At 33.8% G+C, this 24,429-nt stretch overlaps 1 protein-coding gene across 1 annotated transcript in view; it reads left to right on the top strand.

Moving 5' to 3' along the window:
- Positions 1 to 24,429, top strand: part of LOC111146811 (transmembrane protease, serine 15) — a 115,304-nt gene that overhangs the window by 25,162 nt on the left and 65,713 nt on the right. The window contains exons 8-13 of the mRNA XM_022502508.1: positions 4,525 to 4,633; positions 9,744 to 9,850; positions 12,577 to 12,717; positions 13,660 to 13,809; positions 22,176 to 22,281; positions 22,582 to 22,732. Of these exons, the coding sequence (XP_022358216.1) occupies positions 4,525 to 4,633; positions 9,744 to 9,850; positions 12,577 to 12,717; positions 13,660 to 13,809; positions 22,176 to 22,281; positions 22,582 to 22,732 (764 nt within the window). The remainder of the gene's footprint in view (positions 1 to 4,524; positions 4,634 to 9,743; positions 9,851 to 12,576; positions 12,718 to 13,659; positions 13,810 to 22,175; positions 22,282 to 22,581; positions 22,733 to 24,429) is intronic.

Genomic DNA, 24,429 nt, shown 5'->3' with positions numbered 1-24,429 from the left:
ATTCTAGTTTGTGTTATTAATAGAGTCACATTAATGTTGACTTCCTCACATAGATCCCTTTTTTAGCCTTTAGTTATTTAGGTTTTACACAACTTATAGCTGACTATAGCTGAACCAAGACTTCTTTAAATTGTTTTTCTCTTCTGATTAGAATGGTGTCAGCAGGAAAGTTCACTTTTTAGCTGACCTATGAAAAGGAAAGATGCTGACTCACAGACTTTAGACCGATGTTCAGACCTATTTGGAAGTTGTCAACTGTCTCTATAGATTGTTTGCATGCCTCTATGTATGTGCAAGATAGACCTTGGTGGGTGGGCATAGATCATGTTTATCTATCTATCTTGGAGAAGAATTTGAAGACCTAAGCAAGCATACAACTAGTAAATATTCAGCCAGCAGAGGGAGCTCTCATTAGGTTTTAGACGCATGACTTTTAGGAATCCCCTCCTGTTACAGGCAAAGGTTCAGAGAGCTCAGTAAATACCTGATATTATTTGACAGGCTTGTTTATCTCCCACTCAGGATTTTTTTCTCATGCTACACTATAAAGCACTATGCAGTCTAAAAAGTTATAATCCTGAACAGTCAGTAATCCTACTTATCCGTGGCTGGGTTAGATCTATCTGAAAGCCTAGCCCGCTTCATTGTCTTGTGTAAAATTCAGTCCTCCAGAAATATCCTGAAATTAAATGAAAGAATATATGAGAAAGCCCCTAGAACAAGCCTATCTCTTGAAATAATAATATTTTGGCATTCTGAATTTTGCTATTATAAGTAGTTCAATACTATTGTAATTTTATTTTAAATGCCTTCAGGAATATTCTTCTTCTTCTTCTTCTTTTTAAGATTTTATTTATTTACTTGACAGATAGACAGCTAGAGAGGGAACACAAAGGGGGGAGGGGAGCAAGAGAGAGAAGCAGGCTCTCTGCTGAGCAGGAAGCCCAATGGGGAGCTTGATCCCAGGACCCTGGGACCATGACCCCAGCCAAAGACAGATGCTTAATGACTGAGCCACCCAGGTGCCCCAGGAATATTCTTCTTAAGAATACTTTTATCCTCACATATAAGAATTCCCCAGAACTTGAAATGTAGATTATCCATTCCCACTGAAACTCAGCAACTTCATAGACAACTGGAAAAATTGATCATATTTTTTAGGATAGGCTAAATACTATGATAAGCAATCTGAGCAATTTAAGACAAAAACAGTTTGCTTATCATGTCACGGTCCAAGTTAGAGGGCAAGGGGCTGTACTCTGTGTAGGTATCTGGGATGTCAGCTCCTTCAGTATCCCATCTGTCCCCTGGATCCTTTGCAACCCACTGACAGACAAAGGAAGAATGTCCTAGAAGGCCTTTTTAGAAATCAAATCTGGAAATAAATACAATTACCTCCACAATAGTTTAATGGCCAGGATCAGTAACATGGCTCTATTTTTTCCCCCTAAGATTTTATTTATTTATTTGAGAGAGAGAGAGAGAGAGAGAGAGAATGAGAGAGCATGAGAGAAGAGAGGTCAGGGGAGAAGCAGACTCCCTGCTGAGCAGGGACTGATGCGAGACTTGATCCTGGGACTCTAAGATCACGACCTGAGCTGAAAGCAGTTGTTTAACCAACTGAGCCACCCAGACGCCACACGTGGCTCCATGTTTAAAAAAAGTGCAGTCTAGTGATGTGCCCTGAAGGGTCTGAAAAAGGGTATAGCAAACCTACAATAATCCTGCCACTGGGGACACAACTCACGTTTTCGGAAAACTATGAATCTTGTTGTATGACACAGACCTGTTGATAATTCCCCCCAAAGATGCAGTGAATGGGTGTGAAGAAGGGAGGAATCACTGAAATGTTATCAGATTTGCAAATTGGTTTTATAAATTCTTAAACTAGTCCTGTTTTGTGCCCTTTTCACTCTTTTTTGCTTCCTCCTACTTGTTGTAGAATGTTATTGCAAGTACAATGAAAATGATGGAATTCTTTAAAATTTCCCGTTCCTTCTTTTATTTATAATTCTGCACACACATACCCTCCTCCCTCCCCCACTTTTCAGTTCAAAGAGGAGATGATACCATCATGATAGCTCTGTATATTGAGGTATAAGGCAGGATAGCTTTCTATGCTCAGCAGTAAGACTGCCTGGTTTTGAATTGTCCCTAACAAGCTGGGAGAACGTTTGCTGGTTACCTAACCCCTCTGTGCCTCACTTTTGCCACCTGTAACTTTATCAGATGGTTGTGAACATTACACTAATACATCTGTAATAACTTCAGAACAGGAGCTGGCACACAGTAAACACCCCATCAGTGCTAGCAGTTATATTCAAATATACCTGGTGGATTGATTGCTCTACTTTATTACATACAAACTATTTACAAAAGCAGTGGACTTTCTTGAACTGCCTGTAATCTTGAAGTCCATATATATTTTTTTTCTGGCAAACAGATTAAAAGGCTTCACATATCACCTAAAATATAAGCAGACACCACAGTCATTGACAGGGAAGGACTGACTGTCCCATCTTCTCAGCATGGTCTGCAGTGGGCAGCGAATTGACTTTGAAAAAGATTTCCTTTTACAACTAGAAAATTACTTAATTTCCTTTTACATCTAGAAAATTACTTAATTTTATAACTAGAAAATTACTTAAATAACTTAACAACTAGAAAAAACTTAAATTACTTTAATTTGCATTAAAAATCGCATGTTTTACTGTTTATCTTAGAATTGTACCAATTCTCCTTAACCTTCCTCTTCAGCTCCGGGAAGTATTACACATAAGGAGATTCAGTTCTCTCAACAAGCTTGGATATTCTCTGCCCCCTCAACCAAATTTGTCATGGATTTTTCAGTGCTTAATCCTTTTATCTTAGAGTATCTTTTCTGTTCTCAGTTTGTGTTGTTGTTTATTTGTTGTTTTGCTTTTTGTCTTTTGTTGGGAGTCAGGCTACCAAGTCATAATCCAATGCAATGAATTCTTAGGCCATTATTTTTTAAATAGACTTTATGTCTTACAATTTACAATCTTACAGTCTTATAATCACAAAGTGAATTCTTATGCTTTTTTAAAAATACCGAAACTAGCAAAAAGCCAACCAAAAACTGTTCACTTTTCAGTTTTTTCTTTTGTCCATATAAAACATTTGATGTCATATAATAGCTTACATTTTATAACTTGATAGAAATATTGTATACTGTTACATGGGATTTTCCATCCATCCATTTTGGATTAACTTATTCTAGCTCCCAGATTCCAAGAGCACCAATTTAATTTTCATAAATTTCTTTAATCTCCCTACCCTCCATCAATGCTTCTGGCCTATGAGGAATTATCAACCTGCCAAGAGGAAAAGGACACACTCTAGGAGTAGTTATTTTAGAATAACTATTATTTTATTTTATTATTTTAGAATAATAACTAGAGGTGTCAACAGAATCAAGTAAGTGTATAGAAAATGATCTAAGAAAAATTAATGTTTGTGAAAATAAAATGTGTTTTATTATTTTTTTAAACACATAGTATACATAATAACTGTAAAGGGAACACAAAAAGTAGTGAGGCATGGCTCCTGGTTCATGCTCTCAGTACGATTCTAAACTAGTTGGAAATGACTCAGATATAAGTTAAAGACAACTGATAATACATGACATCCAAGAGAAGTATATGAAGTAAATTTGCTATAAGAATTAAAAGAGGAAAATGAGGGGGTCGCCTGGGTGGTTCAGTGGGTTAAGCCTCTGCCTTTGGCTCAGGGTCCTGGGATCGAGCCCCACATCGGACTCTCTGTTCAGCGGGGAGCCTGCTTCCCTCTCTCTCTCTGCCTGCCCCTCTGCCTACTATGATCTCTGTCTGTCAAATAAAAAGTCTTTAAAAGAAATAAACAATAAAAAAAAAAAAGAGGAAAATGAGGAATCATAAAAAGCAAGAGACATATTCAGGAATATGTGAAAATACTGAGCTAGCGAATTCATACAAAAGAAGCAAGAGGTTTAAAAGAAGGTGGAATAGAGTGGATGGATAGAATTCACTACAGGCCACCGGAAGCACACATATCATTTGCCTGGCCATATTCTGATCATTTTTAGGAGAACACAGTATGTAATGCACATACTTGAAATTCACTCTAGCTCCAATTTAATGGGGAAAGTAAGACTAAAACAGTTAGTAGCTATTTGTCTAAATTAGAAGTTTATAATTTAAATATATGTATTTATATTTAAAAATATAAATATGAAAAAAGAAGTACTGAAAATGAAGCTTAAGTATGAGTATTTAGAAATAGAATGCTTTTCTAAAAGAATCTATGGTGAGTTATGTACACGTATTTGAAAATGGGCAATAGATTTTAAACATGAGATCTCATCTACTCCCACTTGATCATTTCAGTTTTGTAAAATGGCCTCATACAGATTTCAGTTATCGATGTTCTAGGAGGTGTTCACTAGATGATTTGAATCCCATTTCATATGAGAAAACTTTCCAGGACTATTTTTTGTCTGACGTGAATTCCCACTTGTTTCCACAGCCACAGCTTGTGATGGAAGGTTTTTGTTGACTGGATCTTCTGGGTCCTTCCAGGCTGCTCGTTACCCGAAGCCTTCTAAATTGAGTGTTGTTTGCCGGTGGATTATACGGTAATAGATCATCTTCTATTCCCTGTTAAGCCATTAAGTCTTTCTCTGATACAGTAGGTCCTACCACCTTCAGTAGTCTATTTATTTTTGAACAATCATTTTCACTAGCTATGAAGCAAAGTCTTCCCAACTGATAACTTGTCCAAGTAGTTTCTCACTCATTCTTCACCTTCAAAAAGGTGTTCTGTGCTATGGATCATACTGTCTAATAAATAGGGCCATCACTGGACTCTGCAGTAAGTCCCCCCACCATGATTGGCACAGATCAAGGACTGCCAAGGTGAAGAGCGCACATGTATATCTGTATATTGCAATACATAATATTTCCCATCACATGCATCCTGGCCTCTGAAGAGTTCCTTTCTCATTATGCTAGCATCTGTTTGAAAATCTTCTCTGATGTGAGTTAGTCATGGCAGATTAAGAGCTGGAGACACCTTCTATACACATCCTGTTCGCTAGATCTTGAAAAACACTGGGATCAGTGACTATGTATTTGCCCTCCAAGCCACTTCAACCCACTAATCCAATCATTGTGATGATCCAAATAATCAGGCTGAAGGCTGATCCACCTCAATATTTATCTAAGCATTTTTCACACAGGACTAGTATCTGATTTTCTTTCCCAATATTCCAAAGGAAAATAATTTGTACCCAAATAAATAAAAGTAACACTGAATAAACTCATTGCAACTTTTTTTTTTTTTTTTAAAGTCCAGGACGTCTCACAGTTTCAAATAAGTTAACAAGTGGTAAATATCTCAAAAAAAAGAAAAAAATAGGGGTGCCTGAGTGGCTCAGTGGGTTAAGCCTCTGCCTTCGGCTCAGGTCATGATCTCAGGGTCCGGGATCGAGCCCCACATCAGGCTCTCTGCTCAGCAGGGTGCCTGCTTCCTCTCTCTCCCCACCTGCCTCTCTGCCTACTTGTGATCTCTGTCTGTCAAATAAACAAATAAAATCTTAAAAAAATAATAATCTTAAGCCACGAATCATTTTCCTCCACAGAGCATGCAGAATAAATGTTCTATGGGATATACTTTGATAAATGACATTCATTCGTTAGTTCATCTCTCTTAACAGCTGGATGGGATTATGGTTTCCCAATCCAACCTACTGTATAATAGCTTTTTTTTTAACTTTATTTTTTCAGTGTTCCAAGATTCATTGTTTATGCATCACACCCAGTGCTCCATGCAATATGTGCCCTCCTTAATACCCACCACCAGGTTCACCCAGTCCCTACCCCACGCCCCTCCAAAACCCTCAGTTTGTTTCTCAGAGTCCACAGTCTCTCATGGTTCATCTCCCTACTGTTTAATAGTTTTAATCATTGGGATGACGCACTAGAAAACCAGATGACTCACTAGAAAACATAATAGCTGATGAAAGGTTACAAGTCAGTACCAAACAAGTTCTTTCCAACCAAATCATAGAAATGGCCCCATAAAGATGCATAGTATTGTTTACTTGTGTATATATATCCCAGACATGAGATGTATATGAAGGGAAGATTGTCCTAAACACATTTACTTGGCATTATTCAGGGAAAGAAGAACATCCTATTCTCTTTAAATAATTTCTATTTTGGAGCTCAACCACATGTACGTTATGTTTTCTTGCTCCAGATAACAGGTTACTTGTGTGCCAAAGACAAGATTTTGTATTAAAAATGGCAGCTCACTTGTCAAGTGAAGAAATAACCAATTTGGAGGATAGTGTTTCCAATATAATCCCATCAAATTTTAAAAGAAACATTTATATGACTATTAACAATGTTCATAAGTAAAATGAAAAATATTCTATTCCTTATTTAAAATGTCAACAGAAAGCTATAGAAAAATCTTAAGTTACTTCCTTTGAAAATGGAAAGAACATGAATCCTTAATTACTTCTTCATGCAATCTTTGGAATTTTTTTAAACCAAATAAAAATAATTTAATTGTTACATCCACTGCTTAATAAAGCTCAGTCAAATTTATATGAGAGTTTATAAGCAGAACTTTTGCCATAATAATATACCATTTATGTAATAATCACACTATGTTAATTAAGGATTTGTATGGTTTGATTCTTTTTTCTTTCTTCTCTGTTACTTAATTTTTAAAACCATTTTTAAGAAATCCATCATTAGTTTTAGAGGCGAGAAGGGTGGGAGTTGGTTAGCCCAGTGATGGGTATTAAAGAGGACGCATATTGCATGGAGCACTGGGTGTTATATACAAACAATGAGTCATGGAACATTACATCAAAAACAATGATGTACCGTATAGTGACCAACATAACATAATAAAAAAAAAAAGAAAGAAAGAAAAAGAAATCCACCATTGGGGCACCTGGGTGGCTCAGTTGGTTAAGCGGCTTCTTTAGGCTTATGTCATGATCCCTGGGATTGAGCCCCACTGGGCTTCCTGCTCAACAGAGAGTCTGCTTTTCCCTTTCCCTCTGACTCCACCTTTGCCCATGCTGTCTTATGTACATGCTCTCTCTCAAATAAATAAAATCTTAAAAAAAAAAAGAAAGAAAGAAAGAAAGAAAAAAGAAAGAAATCCACCATTAGTGAAGCAATGATTTTGAAAACCCAAGGAATCCAAAATATTACTCTAAACACTGTACTTCAAGATGAGATTATGTTTTAATTAATCATAAACCTAAATATGTTTTCTTCTCAACTTGATTTCTGCAATAGTGATGCATTGTCCTTGATAGTTTGTTTCTCCTAATGGTGATCAAAGTGGGGTTAAAGACAATGATGTTTCCTACAGGATTTGAAGACTGTTTAAAGAGTGGAGAAATGCTTAAAATGCAATTAAACTATATTTGGGGCTATCCCATCCTTAGAATTATATTAAAACTACATTTAGCAGAGTGTCAGATATTAAGAATGTGAGCACTGCAGACAGTCTTTGTGAGTTCAAATCTGCCCTACAGATTCAAAATGTGTGATCTCAGGCAAATCATAAAATCTCTCTGACCCAAAATTTCTGCATTCATAGAGTTCACAATCTCTAAATTCAAAGGCCAAAGTCACTATTAAATGTAGTACTAAATGTAAAGGGCTTAGCCCCATATCAATATATCAAAAAAGTGGGCTCTAAAGAGATTAACTATTGATACAAAAATGCAAAATGCATAAATTATATTTAGAAAAAATCCATTCCCTTCAAAAAATCATAAGAATACCATGTCTAATATTATAAAAACATATTGTATTTTCTAATTAGTCTTATATTTATAAATGATCACATTTTTATTGCAGTTCAGCTAGCTTTTCTGAATCAGAATAAAAAAATAGAAAACAATATGCACCAGTTTCTCTCTTCTACTTTTGACGTTATATTTTAAAAAAGTAAAAGAATACTGAAAACAAAAGTTTTGAAGGCGATTGTCTTGTATCCTTTGGTTTCTTAGCTTAAAAATATCACATGAAGAAAAACTCACTATATTCCTGCTTAAAGACACCAAAACTTCAATTAAAAAACAGAAATCACCCCTGAAGGCTGCTTCATTTCTTCTTCCTCTGTCTTCATAAGCTTTGATGCTGGAGTCCCTTGAGTCTCACCAGAAAGCTCACTCAAGTGCCCATTCCTGAATAGTCCTAACAAAGGCAGAATTTTTATACATGGTCTGCCCACAGATGACAAGATCTTATATGTAGAAAATTATCAAAATGCACACACAAACACACCACTAATAAAAGAATTCAGCAAAGTTACAGAACACAAAATCCATGTAAAAAAAATCAGTTATGTTTCCTTACACTAATAATGAACACACACAAAAAAAGAAATTAAGGAAACAGTCCCTTCTCATATACACACACACTCACATAGCAATAGCACCACGTTCACCCCACACATTACAACACATACACAATTAACACACCACAAATCCACCATACCCACATCAAACATACACCACACAATCATACCACACATACAGAAAAAAAAAAAAATAGAAAGAAATCTTCACAACACTGTTCTTCAATGACATTAAAAGCATACGCAGCTAAAGCAAAAATAGACAAGAGGCATTACATCACATTAAAAAACCTTCTATAGAGCAAAGGAAACAATCAGTAGAGTGAAAAGGCAACCTATGAAATGGAATATAATATTTGCAAGCCATATATCTGATAAAGGGTTAATATCCAAAATACTTAAGTAACTTTTACAACTGCATAGCAAAAGAACAAATAATTCAATTAAAAAATGGACAAAAATCTCAAATAAGTATTTCTCCAAACAAGACATACAGATGGTGAACAGGCATTTGAAAAGTTGCTCAGCATCAACAATCATCAAGGATATGCAAATTAAAATCACAGTGGCTATTATTAAAAAAACAGAAAATGATAAATGTTGGTGAGGATGTGGAGAAAATGGAACCCTGTGCGCCACTGATGGAATGTAAAATGGTGTGGTCACTATGGAAAACAGTACGGGGATTCCTCAAACATTTTTAAAAGGAACTGCTATATAATCCAGCAATCTCATTTCTGGATATTTATCCAAGACTTGAAATCAGAATCTCTAAGAGATATTTACACTCCCATGCTCAGCTGCATCGCAACATTATTCACAAAAACAAAGAAGAGATGGAAACAACCTAAATGTCCATTCAATGAATGGATACAGAAAATATGGTACATACATACAATGGAATATTATTCAGCCATTAAAAGAAGGAAATCCTATCATGTGCAACAACATGGGTGAAATTTGAGGACATCATGCCAAGTGAAATAAGCTTTTCACAGAAGAGCAAATACTGCATGATTCCATTTACATGAAGCATCTAAAGTATTCAAACTCATAGAGACAGAAAGTAGAATGGTGGTTTCCAGGGACAAGGAGAAGGTGAAATGGGGAGTTACTGTTCAGTAGGAACAGTGTTTCAGTCATGTAAGTTGAAAAAGTTCTAGAGATCTGCTGTAGAACATTGTGCTTATAGTTAACAGTTCTGTATCAGATACTTAAAAATTTATTGAGTATCATTCTCATGTTATGTCTTTTTTTAATCACAACTAGAAAACACATTCAAATTCTAGAATGCATAAAGAGTTGTAACAGCCTGTTAAGAGTGTAGTAATCTATTTTTTGCTTTAATTTAGTGTAAATCAAGGACTCTTCATTAAACTGAGCTTCAATTATTTTAATACATGTTATACAGATGTATTAAATATTTATGAAGGTGTGGGTACAAGCAAGATTTTAAGAGGTAAGTTAAAACAAATATATAACCCATTATCAAAATGAAAATATGTGGTAAACTCCTTGAAGTAATGTGTTTTCTCTTTGATTTTTAAACTGAATGTAGACTTGAATTTCAAGTTACTGAAAGAAAAAGCAAAACTGGTTCTCATTATAAAAGTTAGTAATTTAGTGCCCTATGTCATCAATCTTCTTAGTAATAAAAAGGTTATGGTTTCCATTATTATCCTCTTCTACTTTCAGTTTTTAAAATCATGTGGAATTTTCCAAAGAAATGTAATTATGTCTTTGGTTACTATGCTTTCTTTAATTGTTACTCCCTATTAAGCAAAATTCAGACAAACCCTGAAAATCATTGTTCTTATTTTCTCTAGCATTGCAACTCACAGAATGTCTTCCTATTTTCAACAAGCACTCTACTTCTCAGTCTCTTGCTGTACTATTTTGAATAAAGTGGGTAAAACAATGACTAGCCCAGTACGTAAGATCAGTAAATGGTAGGTGTAGGTGGTATTGCTCTTATATAACCATTTGTCATTATGTACGTGGACACCCTTAGAAGCTGAAAAAAAGGCAGGAAATGAATGAATATATATATGTCCACTCCCCTTTATTCTGTTTGGTCTCAAAATGCATGGAACTACCTACTCATAATAGCCAACAAAAGTAGGGGTGAAATTCCAAGAAGAAATAAAATAAGGATGAAGAAGAAGATATAAGAATGGAGCCCAGCGAATCAGTAGTTTTCCTCACCCTTCGGATGGAATGTCAAGTGTAGAGCTGATATGAGGTTACAGGTGACACCTGTTTTTCAAGTTTATATAATAGCGACATTTATTTTAACCATTTTGGCTTTCAAATTGTACTTGTGGTAATGAAAAGTGAATGCTATCTAATAAGTGTTTTTGATTAATCAGTTTGAGAAATATTTAAGCATATGATATGTACTTTGAATTGGGTGCTATTAATGTAACATTCACCATACTGTGTGTTATGTATGGATATTCTTATTTAATATTTTCAATAAACCTGTGTAGTATGCATTACAGGAGAGGAAAATGGGCCCTAAGGGGTTAAACAACCACAAGTCCCTGGAGCTAGTGAGTGTTGGAGGCGAAATCAGACTTAAGACTCTCTAACTTCAAACACAATGCAATTACTCATTGTGTTTTAAAACCCCCTAGTACAAATATAATAGTGAATATACATAAAACAGATGAACTCCAGTAAGTCACATTTGACTAAAATAGATGGGCCAGCCATTTGATAATCTGCTTATTTCTGTGGTTGATAAATCTAGTTCCTTAAAATTATAATCAACATAAGTATTTACATTAACAAACAAATAAACCAAGTCATATAAATTTCTCCAAGGGCTAATGTGATATTAATAATTCATTTTAGCATACACTAATGACTTGTAATATGCAAAATGGTATTCTAAACATTTTAAGTTAACTCAATAAATGCTCACCAAAACCGTATTATGTAGGTGCTAGTATAATTTTGTTTACTTCTATAAATGATGAAAACAAAATTCATAGAGGCTAACTGCCCAAAAGTGATAGGTGTAAGTTACCCTCATGTTTCTTTACCCCTTGAATACCATGATTTGCCTAAATGCTATTCTCATTTCTTTTCATGTGCTTAGATTATCAGTGATTCATGAATAAATCACCAGGGATAGTGATTGAATAATGTACAAATAACTATCATAAAAAATCAGCAAAGAAATTAAATATCCAAATAGACAAAAATCTATGAGAGTGTATTTAAATTATAACAAATAGGTAGTTGTTTAAATTTTAAGGTCTTTTGAAATATAAATCCATTTTAAAGTTTTGAAAATTAAACATTATAATTTTCACTTGAAAAAATATGATAAATAAATTTGCCTATTAAAATTTAAAAATTAAAAATTTTAAAGTTAAAAATAATACTTTTTTTAAGAAGGCAATACCATCTTACCTTCAGCATCTAGCACAGTGCCTGATAAATTAAAAACTCAGTATTTGTTGATTTAAATTTAAAATAACAGATTTATATGTCATTGTATTATAACATGTAATACATGAAGATCAATATCATTCCTTAACTCTAAAGTTATTTTATTTTGTAATAACGCCAGTACTTTAATTCTTGACTCACACTCCCATCTTTTTCTAAATATTTTAGCAAGTTCCTTTAAGAGATACATAAAACATTTACTTTTAATGAGTTCCAATTCAGAATATATACCTCAAATACTGTTATTATTTTCTCACATTGAAAATATGTAGATATTTTAATTAAATTAGAAAAAACAAGATTATCTAGAGAAATTATAAAACAGTTTAAGTATCCAGCACCGTAAGATGATTATGTACTTGATTAGGGATAAGTGAATATAAACAAGTTCAAAGGCATTTTCAGTCATTTTTATGTACAGTGATGTAACAGTTCTCTAACTGGCAGAAGGTGTCAGAGACGGTGCTCATTACATAAAGAAAAATGATATAAATTGCAAGAGGATCTTCTCCAAATAATTATGGGAATTGAGGTAAATCAGAATAGAATAACCGGAGAGTTGTTCAATAGATCAATTGATAAAACAATAAATTGATAAATGGTTGGACAGAAGAATGGATCTATTGTTAGATGGATAAACAGATAGATATGTACATATAATAGTTATCCTTTATTTTATTATTTATTTATTTGTTTATTTATTTATTTATTTATTTATTTTGGTAGCTTCTCTCTGGGAAACCAATCCAGGCACAATTAGGATCTTTTCCAACCAAGTTACTGCCACTTTTCTTATAGGATCTGATGAAAATGATTATAGTGGATTTAATGCAACATACACCGCATTTAACAGCACAGAACTTAATAGTAAGTATTGTTCATTCTTCAGCCTTTGAATCTTCAGATCCTTCAATATTGTAATGGAATTTTAAAAGTAGCAGACAGGACCTGAAATTTTAGAAGGAGGTCATAATTTGTCTCATTATGCAAGTTCTTTAATGATTATCTCTTATATGTAGCTGTCTCTACTTGATAGCTGGAGAAATTGGGAAATTAGAAGATAGTTCATGTTCTTCAAAAGAATCAAATAACCAATTTGACAAAAATTACAAAGTTCCATATATATGTATATGCATAAAACTAATTCTGAGAATATTCCACATCAACTTGATTTTGACCCAAGTATTAAATTTAGTAAAAAGAGGAGAGAAAAATATGAGACAAAGTTTATGTGGGTAAACCAAAAAGAGGTAAGATGTAAAACTTAAAGAATAGTAAGAACAAGAAGCTCGTCTTTGGTAAAGTCCTACTGGGGTATAGGAAGCATATTAATTTAAGATAGTTGTCAACAAAAAGCTGGTTTTTTTTTTTAAACTAAATAGAATGAAACAGAATTATGATGAATAAAAAAAAAGATTGTGTGCCTGACAATTATAAGCGTATAGGGAGGGAGGGAAAAATAAAACAAGATGAAATAGGAGAGGGAAAAAAACCATAACAGACTCTTAACCATAGGAAACAAACTGAGGGATGTTGGAAGAGAGGCAGGTGGGAGAATGGGATGATAGGCATTATGGAAGGCACTTGATCAATGAGCACTGAGTGTTATATGAAACTGATGAATCACTAAATTCTACCTCTGAAACTAATAATACTATATGTTAATTAATTGAATCTAAATTAAATTTAATTTAATTTAAAAATAAGTGTGTAAGACTGTATAAGACTAGATTATTTTCAATGCAATTGATTAAATTAGTTACACTGTGGACTAAATTTAAAGTGTTTTCTTTTTTTTTTAATTCACAGATTATGAGAAAATTAACTGTAATTTTGAAGATGGCTTTTGTTTCTGGGTCCAGGATCTAAATGATGATAATGAATGGGAAAGGATTCAGGGAAACACCTTTCCTCCTTTTACTGGACCAAATTTTGACCATACTTTTGGCAATGAATCAGGTATAATTCATATTTAATTCAAAAGTCAAAAGGAAAGTGGTATGTATTTGTAGTTTAATGTGAATAGTATTAAATTTGAAATGTTTTTTTCAGATTTTCTTTTTAAAAAAATCATGGGTAATAAATACTTTTAAATGAAAATGGTAATCAAATAAGCTATAAAAGTGAGTATTTTAAAAATATATTCTTTTATCCTATATATTCATGAAACATTAAAAAGTACATGGAGCTGATTACACACAAGATGGATTATCGCCCTAGATTTGCCACTTACTATTGGCCAATTGGACTTGGAGAAAGCAATTAGCTTTTCTGAACTTTGGTCTACTTTGCCTTAATTTCATTTTCCAAATTATTTATTGCTGTTGTAGAGAAATACTTTTTTTTTTTTTTTGGTATATTGGTCTTGCACCCTACAACTTTGCTGAACTTGTTTATTAACTGGGATAGTTTTTAAAGTTTTAGAATTCTCAATATACAAGATCGTGCTAACTTGGAATAAAGATCTAGGGATAGATTTGCTTCTGAGGAGATATCTTTGTTTAAGCTGCTGTGGCAGGGTACCACAGCCTGCTTCATCTAAATAATAATTTAGTTCTCATAGTTCTGGAGAGGGGAAGTCTGTGGTTGGGGTGCCAGCATGGTCAAGTTCTGATGAGAGCTCTTCTGCTTCATGAATACAGGCTTTCTCACTGTATTCTCACACAACAGAGGGAGAGAGACAGAGAGACAGAGTCAGAGAGAGACAGAGAGACCGCACTCTCTCCTGTATTTTCTCATAAGGTCACTAATCACATCATGAGGGTTTCACTCTCTTGACCTAATTGTCTCCCAAAGGCCTTACCTCCAAACACCATCATCTGGAATTAGAGTTTCAACATAAAAATTGTGGAGACACAGCCATCTGTTCATACCAAAAGGACGATGAATAAGCTGATTCTAAAGCATGGTCCTGAGGGAAGGGCTGTAAGTTGTAAATAGCTTTTTGTGTGAATATCAGATTTAGATTTCAGGGAGAAAAATAGCATTGGAAACAATAATAGTTGATGGAAAAGACCAGAAATCACAGGGAATTATCAGGAGATAAGGAAGTCATAGTGGCAAGACCACCCATGAAAATCCCGAAAGCATGACTTACGATACCAAATTAATCACTGAACAGGGAGTTTCCAAATATAGAAGTAATATGATCTTAAAAATAAGGAAAATTACAAAAGGACAGAATAGAAATTTCTGCATTTAGATAATTTTCTTAGGCAAAATCCATCCTACAATATGACTTGTTGATAGGTTACTGGTGAAAATACGGTTCAATTAAAAAAAAAAAAAAAAAAAAAAAAAAGCATTACAACCTTTAACCAGACATGGCTATAGGCATTGAGCACACAGATCTCATATCACCACTTCCATAAAGTCTGTCTAGAACTTCCAAGTTGAAATTTTCCTTTCTGTTAAACAATTATAAACACTTCTTTTATCTCTCCTGCCACATGGTATTATATTTTCTTAGTTATTTGTTTATTTTCAGAAACAGGAAACTTGCCTTTTTCATCTTTGAATTCCTAGTACATTCTCATTATCTGAATCTAATAAACATGTAAAATTGTTTTTTAATTTATATGAATGAATATCTACAATTTTGACTCAATGAATAGTTTCTGATTGAGTGAGTTATTGACTTAGTGAAATTTCTTGTAATTTCACAAAATTGCTCAGGTTAAAAATACCCTGAGCACATATGCATTATAATTCATTATAATTTATTTTCAATGGCCATTTCTATCACAGAGATCAATACACTTATTTTTATGAACTGAAAAGTAGCTGATTGAATGTCAATTTTGAATAATATCTGGTAAGAGGACATTAAATAATTCATTTTTTCAGGCAAAAATGTATCTGACTAATCCTGTTCCTTTAGACAATGCTCTCCCTGGGATAACAAAATTTGGTTCATCATACTACTTCAACTCGATCAAAATATTGCTTAATAAAAAGTGACTATTTTTTACCCATTTTTAATCTATTTCTATAGTCATCAACAAAAGCCTCAGTTGATTAATTCTTCTATTCCTTTATTCAAGAAGTGTTTGGTTTTTTGTTTGGGTTTTTTGTGTGTTTTTTTGTTTTGTTTTGTTTTGTTTTGTTTTTTTGAGTCCTAGTCCCTACTCAAGGTACTCAAAATATTAACTTTGATCAAAAATAAAACAGATTTTCTGCAATCATGGGACACATATTCTGGGGGGGGGGAGAAACTGAAAATTACAAACTAAGCAATGGGTATGACAAATTGTGGGTATGCTAAATGTGAATCAGTGTTCTGAGAAAAATATATAGAGCTTTGTAAAGGCAGTGGTGAGGGCAAGTATGCTGAGGTGCTATTGCAGATTACAACAGGGTGATCAGGTGAGTCCCATTGAAAGATGACATTCAAATCAAAACTTTACAGAATTGAAGGAATCAGCCATATAGATTTTTCTACACAGAGGGAACAAGCAGAGCAAAGGCTTTAAAAGGACCATGCTTGACCTATTTAAAGAAAAGCCAGGAGGTCAAGATGGATGACATGGAATAAACAGGGTCAGTAGAGTGCAGGTAATAATGGATCTTCTACGGCTTTGGCTTTTTCCTCAGTGAAATGAAGAACTATTGGAGTTTCTTGAGCATAGAAGTGATAGGATTCACGCTGGCTGGTAGAAGAGTTTATGGAAAGGCAGGAGTGTTGTCAGGGAGACCGGTGGAGAGTTATCACCCAACTGAGAGAAGAGGCCATAGGACTTTCAGATCAGTGGGACCAGATGCAGTGAGAAGAGGCCAGATTCTGGAAATAATCTGAAAGGAAAGGCAATAGGATTCCGCTAAATTAGTTAGCAGTGTGGAGCTATGTACAAAAATGTGTTCTATGTAGATGGCCAATCCCATTAGACCAAACATGTTTAGTATTGAAAATAATGACATGCATACTATCATTTGTAGTTAATCTTCTTTGAACAAATTACTTTTCAGAGCCTGAATCTCTATGGATAAATTAGTAATCTGTACAGCTAAAGACTAACTCCAAAGCGATAATCACCCCAGCTCTCTGAAGAAGCCTGGCCTAAGAGTCAAATAATTTGACCACATCTTTGTCTTTACTGTAAAAAAAAAAAAAAAAAAAAAGTCTCTGCCACAGTTGGACAAGAGTAGTTAGAGGAAAGTACAGAAAGCGTTTATATCTACTGACTATGACAGATACCTTTTATGTAGTTGAAATCTTTGATGTTCAAATGATCATTTTTCTACTTTTATGTCATCATAATAAGAGATAAAATAATTCCACTGATATTTGAAGAATGTAAGTACATTACAGGAGAAAAAATGGTTTCAGCTTGCCAACATATTAAATAACTGAAGAAATAGGTTGAAAATGACCAAAGTGAAACAGGTTGAATGTCAAGTGGAGGTTTTAAATAGTTGGGTCGGAAATGGAGTCTCAGGAGAAAGTCGTGTAGCTGGAGTTATTTAAAATGAGACAAGTCAGAGCAGTTCAGAGCCCACCAGAGGCCGTGGTGTAATGAGAACAGATGATAGGATTTAATAGGTTCTCTCCAACTCTCATACCAGTGATTTCATAATCGACCAGACATTCCGCCCCCACACCCCCAGGGGCATTTTTCTTCCAACCTGCTTTTTTTTGTGTCAGAACATCCTACCTCTGAGATGGAAGAGAATTAAATCTCTCCTGCTGTTCCTCCTATCCATGCAGGGCTTTTTGTTCTTTGCCTTCACTTTAAATGACAGAAACATCTAAATGAAACAGATAAACTTTGAATTAACATTGCTTTAGGGAGGAACATCTAAGCCCCTTAACTTTTGGCTCCTTCTAAAGAACTGTCTCCTGGTAGAGCAGAGAGCTATGGCCTCCTAAATCTCTCCACTGTCAAGGCTCCGAGTTTCTCTGTACCTCTTAGAAGCAAAGGGAGTCAGTGGAGATGGTAGCAATGATACAGGGCAGCATCTTGGGGTGCTCAGAACTGGCTCATTTGTTCAGAACATTCAGAGAAAATGAGGTCAGTAACATGTGAAAACTTCAGAAATGGAGGGGTCACAAGAGGGTAGACAACCCAAAGAAAGCATTTCTTTGTTGGCCGTTCTGAATGAAATCATAATTGTTTCTAATGCGTAGGGGTTAGCATAGTGTAGTAGTAAAGATCATTAAAATAGAGACTCTGAAGTCAGCTAGATTTAAATCAGCGCTGCAAGTTATCTGTTCTCTCTCTCTGCCTTAGTTCCGTCATCTGGGAAATGGGTTGAAGATAATCAGACCTGACTTTAGAGGCACGTTTTGATCATTAAGTTGGTTACTATGCTTACCAAAAAAAAAAAAAAAAGAAAAGAAAAGAAAAAAAGGAAAAGAAAGAAAGAAAGATAAAAATGATAAAAAAAGATAAAAAAAAATGCCTGGCACATGACAAGTGCTATAGAAATGTTAGGTATTATAACTATTTTCTTGTTGTGATGCAAAATCATTCAACAGACACAAATTGGCTGTGGTACTGTTGTTTTAAGTGGTAGGCTTGGAGAAAAGTAGTTACATTGCTCAATTTTCAAAAGTATATTAAGCCTTTTAGATATTTGCATTTCATTTAGCATGGATTTTTTTTTTCTAAAATAAGTGTGATTTTTGTGTTTTCAAAGTAGTGTTGTCTTTATTCCCTTATCTTTCCTGTGACGTCGAATTTTAGAAAATGATGTTACTTTCTAATATAGGTTGACTTGAATTTGAACCATTCTATAATCTAAAACTTTCAATATTTATCTGCTAGGTTCCGTTAATTTTACATAGGCACGCATTACCCACAAAATGGTTTATAACAGCTAATTTTCTTCCTGAGAGGGATCTCCAACTTTCCATAAAGTTCTACTGCCTTTCCAGTTGCTGCCATCTCTATACCATATCAGCACATGTTCAACACTTTTTCTCCTTAATTGAAGTGTTGGATGTGAAAGCTTAGGTTTGTATCATGGAGAAATAAGCAGAAAAAGGGATAGAAATAAGTTGTAAGAAAAACCTAAGGCTCAAGAAAGGGATTCACTGTATGCTTAAATTAACAAAAGATATTCAATCTTCAGGGTTTTAGGCTGACTCTAAGGTTAATTCCGGGTGTTCTCAAAGACATTTCAAGAAATTTGTAGGACTTTAAAAGAAACTATCATTTGACCATAGCAATTCCTGTGTGGTTATAAAAAATATCTATTTAATCATTCATTTTGTATATTCCTTTATGAATTTAAAATAAAAAAGCAAGTCAAATTGGTATAATGAGAATAAATTAAGCAACATTCAGCTAATCCATATTGAGATTTTAAAAATGAACTGTCACTCTTTTCACAAAGTCTAACAGTTTTAAAAGTCACATGTGAACATAAATATAATAGAACATACATAATAGAACATATAAGTATGTTAGTGACTATAGAACAAATAGAACAAACTAAGTAACATCAGAGAAGTACACATGTAACTGAGAATTCACAAGGAGTGGTCCCATATAATTGGGAGCACCAAGAGGAGCTTTCTAAAGGAGATGGCAGTTTGATTTAATGACCTCAAAAAATTAGTAGGATTTTGACATGTGCAATTGTAAAGTGAAGTAGAGTAACATAAATACACAGGAAAAAAAAAAACATCAAACATCATAACATTTCTGGGTGTTGAGCAAATTAAAATAATCTAATATTGCAGAAGTGCTGTGTATAAATAGATGAATTATAAGAACTATGGCTAGAAAATAACATTGAAGTCATACATAGTACAGAAGCCTCAAACATTAGAGTAATATATGTTTGGTAGGAAATAAGGAGATGGTAAAAGATGTTGAATAAGGGACCAATTAGATTGCATAGAAGGAGGCATTATTGATTTGGAGATGAAGAATTCTCAGAGAGAGTTGGAGAACTATGAATAAGATACACTTGGAAGTAAATAGTGCCAATGATGTTGTAACTTAAATCATAATCCCAAGTGTTAGGATGTCCCTACTTGTACACCTGGTAAGATATTCCAACAGCTATGTTGTGTGAACTTCTGGTTTCCATACTCTGAGTGGAACCAACTGCATGTACAGCTAATTGAGAGTTTATCAAATGGAGAAGCAATTGAAATTTTGCCATATTAAATTATTGAAGGCAAAAAGAATGAATAATCTTGAGAAGTTTTAGAAAAGGCAAAATAGTAACCTTTAAATATTTGTAGAATTAACATAAATTCATTTATCCTTAATGGGCCTAGGAGCAAAATAAGAAAAAATAAGCACACAATAACTTACTTTTTAAAAAGAAAAGAGATTCTAATTGTGTTGAAATGGAATGCCCTGCCTTGAACACAATGATTCCTTCTATATCTGAGAGATATTAAACAGAAGTCAAGTGACCCCCACAGGCAAATGTTGGAGATGAAATTTAAGGACAATTAGGTAGACTAAGTAAGTTTTTATGTAAGCAATACTCTATTTTTAAAATTCATGATTTTATGAAGAATTTCCTTTATCTTCTAATTTTTTAAGAATTTAACAGGTATCACAGAAATTATTATTTATTATTTATTATTTTTATTATATTACTTACTATTATGTTATTTTATTTTATATTCCAAAATATGCAATTCTATGTGATATTTAATAGATTGTGCTCTTAAAAATTTATTTATGGAAAATTCTTAAGGTACTATAGTCCACATGAGTACATGTTATCTGAACAATGAAACAAAACTCATAGCATCATATCTTTATCAAAGCAAAAATTTCATATATATTACTGCTTAATGAGTAAACAATAGATTAAAAATATTTCTAAATGTAACTAATTGATTGAACATGGACAAACATAAATACAGGCACAATAGTTTTTATGTTGTATAATTGCTGCTAACTAGAAATATTTCTTAACAGGGTAGCCAGTTCATTATTTATTCAGGGAATTCAATGGCATTTTAATTATTCCCTCCCCAACTATATTCTAATCAACTAAAATTAAGGTCAACTCAAAAGGGATTTGGATTTCAGCATTTAAAGTGTAGATTCTGGCTCATCCCCTCTGTATCTATGCTACGGTTTTTGTTAGGTTGAGCGCTAACTATAGAGCTAAAATAAGTACTCATGAAATGCCATAGCATTATATAAAGTAATGTGTTGATATAAAATGTTAAACATGCATTCATTTCCATTTTACATTTTATAACTTAAATCCAGTAGATGTATATTTGTTAATATATTTGACCATGATTTCACCTTGATGAAATATTCATTCTGAGGGATTTTTTTTTGCCTTACCGATCTAAATATAAACTGATATACCTATTGGCAGTTTTACTAGTATTTTCTTCACATCTTATCCTTATGCTACATGTTGTAAATGACTAACTTTGAATTTTATACAGCATTGTCTATAAAAATTTCTGTTGGGAAACACAAGAGAGGAGATGCTTGATTTCAAATAAACATTAAATTTCAGCATTTCATAAAAAAACTACACTTATTAGAAATCAGATTTAGAAATTATAAATCAGATTTACCCAATATTGCCTTTTCTTCATAGCATATTTTGTTACATGTTTCCTGCTTTCTGTCATAATATATGAACAGCAAGCTAAGAATAAAAAAATTAAATTTCCCTAAGAAAATGTTCAAAATTTTCTCACTCTAGCAACTCTTCCCACACTTCAAATGACTCTAATCATTGGTTGGGATAATGAATTCCAGAACAAAAAGCACTTTATGCAGTGGCTTGAGCTATTATAGAAAGCTTTTATGTAGATTAGCATGATTCCTACTCTTCTGTGATCTGATTAGTTATCATTCAAAGGAATATGGGAGATGAAACCATTATAAAATCAGGTAACTTCTTATATAGAGAAATGCAGTATAGTCAATGGAATAAAAAACTGATGGTCTTTGAAACTCTTAACATCACCTTCAAATTTGTGCTTAAATACTTGCATATATCATGAGTTAGTCTACCGGCATATCTAAATACTCTCATGTGATCATTATCTCTAAAGAAGTGAATTGATAAAAACATCTAGTAAATGAGAATCAAAGTGGTATCTGGTGACAGTAATATGATGAAATAATCATGTGGACTCATAAAAAGTCAGAATGTGATATACCCTTAGAGATGCTCCAGTTCAAGCCTTTTGTTTTATAAATTGGGAGGTCCAGAGTTGTGAAGTGATTTTCCCAAATAATAATGTATCATGGCATCTACCTTCCTTCCCACTCCTTATATTTTCACCTTAAAGTTGTTTCTTTCTTCTTATAACATATGTCTCACATAATGAAATTACCGACAGTTAAATGAAGTAAAAACTTTTTTTGTTGTTTTTACAGGATTTTACATTTCCACCCCCACTGGACCAGGAGGGAGACGAGAAAGAGTAGGACTCTTAAGTCTCCCTTTAGACCCCACTTTAGAACCAGTCTGCCTCAGTTTCTGGTAGGTCCTAGACTCGTGTTACATACTCTTATTTAATGTGTACCATTGCCTTTGTCACATTGCCAGGTTTGTGATTTCACTAAGACATCCCAAGTTTTAATGGATTTGCATTATTCTTTCAATTGATAAAATAGCAAAATTCTGGAAGACCCCCCCCACACACACACACACTTTACTAACAACTCCTTCATTCAGGGAAAAAGGGAATATTCCAGAGAAAGTAAAGGATTTAGAAGAACCTAAACTGCACTTATTCTAATGTTGTAGAAATCTAATCATATGTGCTTGTTTCCAAATTAGGTATTATATGTATGGTGAAAATGTCTATAAATTAAGCATTAATATCAGCAGTGACCAAAATATGGAGAAGACAGTTTTCCAAAAGGAAGGAAATTATGGAGAAAATTGGAATTATGGACAAGTAACATTAAATGAAACAGTGGAATTTAAGGTTGGCAAAATACCTTGTTGTTTATAATTATGTGTTTGTGTTCTAAAAATGGTTATACAATTATAGTTTAAGATAATATGATGAAAAAAATTATTTTCTGAATACAGCCAAGTCATTTCTCTACTTTTTTAGTCTCTTTTTACAAAAATATCTGAGTTTGGAGGACCTGGGTGGCTCAGTTGGTTAAGCACCCAACTTTTGATTTCAGCTCAAGTCGTGATCTCAGAGTCATGAGATCAAGCCCCATGTTGAGTACTATGCTGGGTGTGGATTCTGCTTAAGATTCTCCCTTTCTGTGCTGGCTTTGGCAGCACATATACTTAAAAAAAAAAAAAAAAAAAAAGATTCTCCACCTCCTCTTGCCCCTTCTCATTCCCCATCCTCACGTGAGCATGTGTACTCTCTCTCTATAGAAGAAAAAAAATCTCTGAGTGCCCTTATTTTCATTTATTCACTAACTTATTTAAAAACAATTTATTGAGGGGCATCTGGGTGGCTCAGTCATTGAGTAGTCTGCTGTCAGCTGGGGGTGTGATCCTGGGGTCCTGGGATAGAGCCCCACATCAGGTTCTCTGCTTAGCAGGGAGCCTGCTTCTTCCATTCCCTGTACCCCTCCACCGCTCTTGTGTTCTCTGTTGTTATCTCCCATTCTCAAATAAATAAATAAAATCCTTAAAAAAAAAAAACCACTTATTGAGGAACAATTTACTACATGAAAGTACTACTTATAATGGTCCATAAGATCCATAGAAACATTGGGGGATATTACAGCTTTCTTCAGCAACTTTCTAGCAGATGCCAACCATGTCTTCCTACGTCCCCTGCTCACCTAGGACTTCCAGCTTTTCACAGATATCACCTAGATCAGCCCTGCACTTCTCTAGGGAACCATTTTTTTCTATTAGAACAGCCATGCCCATCGGTATCCATCTACCCTGCCCAAATTTGACTTAATCTATATATTTCCTTTAGAAATAAATTCTATGAGCTGTATCTTTGGGATGTCTCTGGTCATTTATTTCACATTAAGGTGAATTAATTTTTCAGATAACAGCTTAATGTGTTCTCTTCCTAAGGGTGTTTGCAATTAAAATACAGGATAATACAGGCTAGTAGTTTGACCAAATTAACATTGTTTTAATCAGGTCATTTCAGGCAAGAGAATATAACTTTCAGAAGGTGTATATTTGGACAGACATAGTCATAGTGAAGGCTTTGGTTTTTTCTCATGACTTTGCAGAAGGAGGCAGTAATCAAACACCTTCATCTGCATTCCTTCCATCTTTCTTTCCTTCCCTTTTTCTTTCTTTTCTTTCTTCCAAGTCTATCTAATTTTTTTTTTCTGTGAAGTTTTCTTCTCCAGCTTTGTTTTCTGATAATTCAGAGAAGAATAAAGGAAAACAGAACATCAGGGGAACAATGGAATGGCAGAGCATAGAAATAAGTATAGTAGTCTCCCTTGTCCATGGGGTATATGTTCCAAGACTCCCATGGATACCATAGATAATACTGAACCCTATATATGCTATGGGTTTTTTTCTATACATATATACCTATGGCAACATTTAACTTATCAATTAAATTCAGTAAAAGATTAACAACAATAATAAGAAAATAGGGCAATTAGAGTAATATACTGTAGCAAAAGTTATGTGAATCTGGTCTCTCTCCCAAAATTATCTTATTGTATTGTATTC

The sequence above is a fragment of the Enhydra lutris genome, unplaced genomic scaffold (genome assembly GCF_002288905.1).
Source record: "Enhydra lutris kenyoni isolate GAN:26980312 unplaced genomic scaffold, ASM228890v2 scaffoldscaffold2, whole genome shotgun sequence".
Lineage (NCBI taxonomy): Eukaryota > Metazoa > Chordata > Mammalia > Carnivora > Mustelidae > Enhydra > Enhydra lutris.
The sequence above is the reverse complement of the archived record's forward strand: the minus strand, read 5'-3'. Positions and strand labels throughout refer to the sequence as shown.